We start from the raw sequence: 7,457 nt of genomic DNA on the forward strand, positions 1-7,457 counted from the left end.
TAGGCAGTGACCACACCAACCTGTTCATGTTGGAAAGGGGTAGGCCTAAACTTTAATGGTGGGCTGAAGGCCTGGGGAAAATCCTGCTATCTTCTCATTAGTTCTAAGCCCAACCTACTATCAGCATTTTCCTCCACTTAAAGAAACCTGGGTAAGGGGTACCTTGTGCCCCTGGGAGCCGCCTCCTGACTGCCAGGCCGTGGGTCCTGATGACCAGGCAGGTGGGGCCACACCTGGGGACATACTGCTTCCTGTCTGTATTTAGGTTTTGGGAGTCAGGGAGAGGAGGGGAGAGCTGTCTGGCCCCCTGCAGCCCTCTGGGGACTCCTTTCGGTCAATTATTTGACACACATGGTATCATGACAGCAGACTTGGAACACGGTCTCCCACAGGGAAGCCCCGGAGAGCAGACGCTGGGCCCAGCAGTTCCCACCTGCCCCTTCAGCGCCCCTCCTCTGCTCCCCTCATGCCGCCTCGTGCTTCCTCTTCCCTCCCCATCCCTCGTCTCCCCCGTGTGCGCCTCCTCTCCATGTGGATTAGCTGTCTCCCCTTTCTCCAGAGTCTGGCACATAGCCAGGCAGCCCACGTGGTGGGGGAAGGTGGCAGGGGCTTCTCTAAGCCCAAGACTGGCCTTTCAGGGCGAGGATTTCAGGTTAGGTGGAAGGCAGAGCAGCGTCTTGGTGAGGAGGGGGATCTGGGGCTCTCTGTGGGCCGCTGCCCACGCGCCTCTGCCTGGAGCCCTCCCAGCGGAGAAGCCGCACAATCCTGGCTTGTTCCTCACACGCGGGGGTCTATTTTGTTGCCTCCTACGCCTCTTCTACACAATGCGAGTGTTCAGCCTGCAGTGTTCTGACTCAAAAATGTGCGTTTCCCTCAGCAAGCCACACAACAATGGCTTCAGCAGAAGCTCTACCCTTCAGAAATCATGTAAACTTCCAGGAAATTTTTTTCCCCATTAAATCAGGTCTTTAGCATTTTTCAGATAACTGTAGGGATTATCTTCCTCATAAAAGAGATGAGAGAGAGAGAGAGAGAGAGAGAGAGAGAGAGAGAGAGAGAGAGAGAGAAACAATTCCCAATAATATCTAGAACTAAAAGCCCTCAGAGATTCACTCACTCACGCAAATCATATTTTATATCTTTAGCCAGTGGTGTCACATTCTGCTGCTTTCTGCTTGCCTCTTCTGGGAGATGAATCACAGAGACAATAAGTCCTTCCTCCAGGCAGCATACCAAAATCAATCTTTCCAGAAGGATCAGGATGGTACCCAGAAAACCAGGTGCCCATTTCTGCCCAGACCCAGGCACACTGATTTTATTCCAGGAAGCCGTGTCTTGTGGTCCTGAGAAGACCCTAAGTAGAGCTTCCCTTGCGGAACTTTCCTTGTGGTTGAGAAGTCCTCTCTGTTACTTTCTCTGGGACAGCCCGCTTCTCCCATCTTTTATCTGCTGCTGTATCTTCTGTTTAATTTGGCCTGACTTGCAGCAGCTCCTGAGGAGAAGCTCCGGTGACTTCTGCAGCAGCTATAGGGACACACGCATCCTGTACCAGGAATTTGACAGGTCATCCCTGCCTTACAAAGTCCAACTTTCAAAGGTCCCTTCCTCTGTAGATGGACCCAGCTCCCTGCGCCCAGCACACACCATGCCTGTCCGGGCACCACCACCTTCTTTTCCCTGTGCCTCCCCCTCCTTCCATCAGCCCTCCAGCCCCTAACTGGGGCGGGTAATTGGCAAAAGATGGCCCCAGACACCCACCCAATGCGAGCACGTCCCTTCTCTCTGGCTGTGCAGGGAGAAGTGGGAGGGCACTGGCCAGGAAGGTGGAAAAAAAGATTGTGTTGGTTTTTTTCAGAAAACAGCAACAAGTAGGAAGAGAAGGAGGATGTTTGGGTGAGCAATAGCCTTGGGGGCTTCCATGGGGGCTCCAGTAGCTGTCCGGGTAGCTGTAGAATTGAACTTGTTTCACACAGTCCTGCTGCCCACTCAGAGCGCCTGGCAGCCCCCTCCATATCCACCTGCCTGTGGAAACCGAGGGCTCATCTGCACGCCTCTTTCCAGAAGGGAAAAGAAGCTGCTCCACGCCTGAACAAGGCTAGGAGGGAATAATATGAATTCATGTAGCGGACAAGGCAGGGATGGCTATGCTTGGGAAGAGTGAAATGGAATGCAGCTTATTTTATCAGAGTCCGCATTGCAAGGGAATGAGTGAGGAATGTGGCCATCGGATGAGATCACTGCCAGGTCTAATGTAGACCATATGTATTTTGTTGCTTTATGAACCTAAAAAGCATTTAAAAATTCTGACTATTGTAAGTATTTTCGGTGTAGCTAGATTGTATCACCATGAAGAAACAGTGGTGTTTTTTTCCCCATGAATCTGTTTGCATAGGACTGTTTACCAACTGAGAATTAAAATTACTTTTCTTCTTTTTTTCCTCATTTTCAGACAAAAAGACTGAAAATAATTTTCTGATCATTGTTAATAAGGCATCATGCTTCAGGCTTGAAGCTAGGCATGGTTTTTATTGCCTGCCCACATGACCATGTCTAATAAATTCTTAATCTAAAATATCTAACATATAACCCCACCCCACCCCTTAACCAACACCCCAGTCCTGCCTGTCCTTGCACAGAGCCCCATCTTCAGCAGTGTCTTCCCAGCTCTTTGCTGTTTCCTGCCTCTCCTCTCCAAGCCACACACACATAGTGACTCAAACACTCAACGCTGGTTTCCTCGGTCCAATTAACTTTAAAACAGAGAGGACTTTTCAATAGTCACTGGTCCTTCCTGGGATGGGAAGAGCTGGGCTCCATGCAGAGGTGGGGACAATCACCCCTTCCCACCCGAATCCTTGGCCCCAAGCAGCACTTCCTCCCCCAACCCCCCACCAGCTCCCGTTCACTCTCGAGTCTCTCTCGGTGTCAGTGACCTTAGCCTCTGGCTCTTGTCCTCAAACCCAGGAAGCTCCAGCCGAGGGTGAGGGGCCAGCTGTGGAATGGACACTGTGCCATCCCCTCCCTCCTCCACCCCTCTGGGTAGAGACACAGATTTTCAAAAGCAATCTGGTCTGCAGACAAGCAGCCAGCCTTCCCACAGACAGTCGTTTTCATTCTCACCCCAAAGTAGCCTTAGATCCTTAGAAGGGAGTTTTCACTTAATAGTTGCACAACTCAGAGGACATATTCCCAGAATAAAGGTACAATCTGCCCCAAAGGAATGCTAAAATGTCTACCTTTGGGCAAGATAGAAACTGCTTAGATTTTTAAATGACAATTTTTTTTTCCCAACTTCTACTCATTAAGTTCCAGAACAACTGGGGTCTAAGTTTCAGCAAGTGAATCCCAGGCTATGCATGGGTCCCAGGGCAATGCTTTAGCTCTGCGGTTTGGTCTGCCTCAGCTACACCCTCCCTCCGACTCTGACCTCCCCGCTGCAGGGTCCGGGCCTCCCCTCCTGCAGCCCCCACCCCTACCACCCCTAGTGCTGCTGCCGAAGCAGCCCCATGTCCGACTGTTGCCCCATCCCTCTGTACCAGAGCTTACCAGAGACCCCGCCCTTCCCCTGCGTCCCTGCCCTATGGGCAAGGGTGTGGGTCTCCACACCAGAGCCCCTACCTCTCTATTTACTGCTGCCCCCAGACTCCTCCTCTGCTACTGCGGCTTTGGCTGTGGCAGGGAATGGGAGGTAGGATGTGGGAATTTCCCTAGTGCCAAGAGAGGGTAAGAGCAGATTCCCCTTTTCTCCTGATAGGTGCAGTGTGTATATGAGTGCTTGTGTGTGCACAAAGAATGCTCAGTGGAACCTCTATCCTTCTCAGGATCACAGCCAGCTCTGTTTTCCTCCCTTCCAGAGCTCTCAGTGAATTGAAGGAAGGGGCCCCAAAAGACAGCCACCCCCATATTTATGTATCAGGCTGATGTGGTTCAGCAGAGGGCTGACTTTAGGGCTTGGTAAAAATGCGCCTGCTAATATTTTAGAGTGATGAGCTCAAATGGTCAACATCTGTTTAGTCAATTACCAAAGGACATGGGGCTGAGGGCTACTTAGTAAGCACAAGGTTAGACAGATGTCAATCCTTTAGAGTTTTTTGTGTTTAGCAGCTTTTGTAGAACTGTCATGTCCATTATTTCATTTGAACTTCAAAAACTTTTCTCTGAGAGAGGCATGGGAGGTGTCATCCCTTTGATACAGATGAGGAAACTGAGGTTCAGAGAAGTGAAGTGAGCTGGCCAAGAGCTCAAGTCACATGGAAGGCAGAACTGGAACATGCCCCCAGGTTTTCTGATTCCACACACCTCTGGCTTGGAACTTACTTCTTTCTGTCAGGTATTTATGTTCCCATCTCCCCAGCTCCTTGAGGATGGCAGTGATGTCTCACCAGCTTTGGTCCCTCTTAGCAGAGGGCCACACACCCAGACATCCAACCTGCATGTGTGGGACACAATTGCTGGGAGTATCTGTTACTAAGTCTCCTAAGTTCTATAAGGGACCTATGATTAGATTAGAGGACCTGGATATTTCTTTTCTTTTCTTTTCTTTTCGTTATTGATATACTTGGTCCCAAAAATTTACCAAACCAGAGCTGCCCATTAGTCCATTGGCTGCGAATATTTTGTGATCCTGTCAAGCTCATATCCCTGTGGTAGATATATTGGGGGGTGGGGGTGGGGGTGGCAGGAGGTATGTGGCTCCTGTCCAAACCTGTTTACAGAGACCAGACTAATCCAGAGAAACATGCAAGAGTTAACAAAATGAGACAAAATGTCTAAGGCAGTAAATTTAGGTGTTAAATGAATGATGTAAACAAAATATGGTTGGAAGTTTGAAGTACCAGATAACTTGGTATTTGTTTAGCACCAGAATGATACAGGAACTCCGTGAAACATAGAAAAGAGACAAGACACATGCTTTCCTTTATTTTGAATTTTCAAAATAGGTTTTTATTTCGATTCAACTTTAGGCATTCCCAGTTTCCGAGGATGTTGATGAGCCAGTTGATGGCTAGAATTTGGCCTTCTTGGGCCCCTGGAAGCTCTAGTGGTGTTTGTCTGTCTAATCGTTACCTCATATTTGTTTCCATGTTTCTGTCCTTTGCTTCCTGTGAGTGGCTGAGCAGGAAGTTTCTAAGGCTCACCTCATGGTCCCTTTTTCTCCCCAGGATAAAAGAGAGAGGAGGACTAATTCTCAGCCGACAGATAGAAGACCTGTGGGAGCTTCATCCATCCTTTGACATCGTGGTCAACTGTTCAGGCCTTGGAAGCAGACAGCTTGCGGGAGACTTGAAGATTTTCCCTGTGAGGGGCCAAGTGCTCAAAGTTCAGGCTCCCTGGGTGAAGCATTTTATCCGCGACGAGAATGGGTTGACCTATGTTTACCCTGGTGCTTCCAACGTAACTCTGGGTGGAACTAGGCAAAAAGGAGACTGGAATCTGTCTCCAGACCCAGAAAACAGTAGAGAGATTCTTTCCCGATGTTGTGCACTCGAGCCCTCCCTCCAGGGAGCCTATGACATAAGGGAGAAGGTGGGCTTGAGGCCCTCCAGGCCGGGCGTGCGGCTGCAGAAAGAGGTTCTAGCCCAAGACGGTCAGAGGCTGCATGTGGTCCACCACTATGGACACGGGAGCGGGGGCTTCTCCGTGCACTGGGGCTCAGCTCTGGAGGCTGCCAGGCTGGTGAGCGAGTGGGCCCATGCCCTGAGGAGCCCCGCTCTCAAAGCTAAGTTGTAGGTGACATGAAATGACAGCAAATGGCTCCGGAGGCTATGGATGGAAACACAATTTAAGCACTGGAACAGGTTCAAATAACTTTTCGATTGCATGAAAGTTTAATTAGACCTGAAAAACTTGCAAAATTCTCTGCAAAATCAGAAATGTTGCAACGTGTACCATAGACTTAGGGACTCTAGTGTTAATGACATAGGGCATAAAGCTCTATTTTAGTTTTAACAAATGCTTGTTACAAAGTAAAAGTTCTTTTAAATCTGGTGTCCAAGGATCTATGCTAATTTACATGTGCTGGAAGCATCTTTTGGCTCATAAATCTACAGGAGGAAAGAATGTATGGAAAACACTTAAACCACTGTCAATTGCTGAGCTGCCCGTGATCCTCTTAGCTTATAGTCAAGTGAGCACTATGGTTCCTCTAAATAAAATTACATGGTGACCATGCAACATAGGCTTGCTACATTTAATTGAAGACAAAGCATGATTACTGCTAGCACCAGTGATTATCTTTTCCTCCCCACAGCAGGTAATGATGGCAGAAGATGAGGCTGAAGTTGGCTAAAGATGTGGCATCAACTCAATAGCTGTCTGGGCTCAACCAAACAGCCACTAATGGAAAGGGTCATCCTTTCCATTACCATGAATGATTGAGAGTTGGCTTACTGTATGGTTGACTTTGCCTAAGCATTTTGGAAAATTCAATAGCATGTGTAGCCAAAGAGCTCATTTGCTAATTAAAATAGAACAATCATTCTGAATGCAATACAACCAACGGGTATGTTGCAAGTTACTAATTAGTATTGGTGGGCATGAGTATGCATCATGATCAAATGAGTTTGGAATTAATGAGTTAAATAAACTTAACCTGGTTTCTTGAATTAGGCCTACTCGAAGCCTTTAATATGTACATGTGTATTGTGAATTATCTGAAGGGTTCTGGGCTTGGGTAAATGGTAATGAAGTTCCTATTCATAGAGGTAGGGAAGGCTTGAGGAAAGGTAAATTTAATTTTAATTTTGTTAGGGGGCATCTTGTCTGAGATGATGATAAGTTCTACTTTGCACGTCCTGGGGTTGACATGGCATTGGCAATGGAAAGATGGCAAAGAGAAAGTCCAGCACGATTCATTTTACCGTTTTGTACATTGAACTTTTGTGTGTGGTTTTGTTTAAAGAGAGAATTATGCTGGTAAAACAAAACAAAAAACAAAGATAAGCGATAAGAAAGAGAGAAAGAGGAAGGGAGAGAAAGGGAGAGAATGAGAAAGAGAGCAAAAGAGCAGTGTCCTAGATAAATGTCCCTTGCCACATTAAAATTCTCAAGTTCAATTAAGTGTGGGTTCTTTTCTACAGTTTTCCACCAGGGGGTGGTGGTGTTTCAAAATCTGATAAATTGGTAAATTTGAAAATTTAACAATGACTAGAAATAAAAAATGGATACCAGGTACATAGAGTGTGTGGGTGTGTCTGCATGTGTTATTGCTTTGGAGTTTATATGCCCCGAATGCAAATGTCCTGAATTCTGTTTAGAGTATTTGAGGAATGTACAAGCTTAGACAGACTGAAAACATTCATATACATCACACACAATCCATGACAATAATGCGCTTATGATAATATGGCATTTTAAAGGGAGGAAATAAATTTTTTAAAATGGTTAAAAATTAAAATGTAGAATGCTCCTCAGAATAGTAGCATTTCTGCAGTTTCCCAGCGATTTTTAATGCATCT

The 7,457-nt window shown here is 47.0% G+C and overlaps 1 protein-coding gene across 1 annotated transcript in view; it reads left to right on the forward strand.

Moving 5' to 3' along the window:
• Positions 1-6,961, forward strand: part of DDO (D-aspartate oxidase) — a 28,941-nt gene extending 21,980 nt beyond the window's left edge. Inside the window, exon 5 of the mRNA XM_037844467.1 lies at positions 5,163-6,961. Coding sequence (XP_037700395.1) covers positions 5,163-5,730 — 568 coding nt within the window. The 3' untranslated portion in view covers positions 5,731-6,961. The remainder of the gene's footprint in view (positions 1-5,162) is intronic.
• The last annotated feature ends 496 nt before the right edge of the window (positions 6,962-7,457 follow it).

Source organism: Choloepus didactylus, chromosome 7 (assembly GCF_015220235.1).
Source record: "Choloepus didactylus isolate mChoDid1 chromosome 7, mChoDid1.pri, whole genome shotgun sequence".
Taxonomy (NCBI): Eukaryota; Metazoa; Chordata; class Mammalia; order Pilosa; family Megalonychidae; genus Choloepus; species Choloepus didactylus.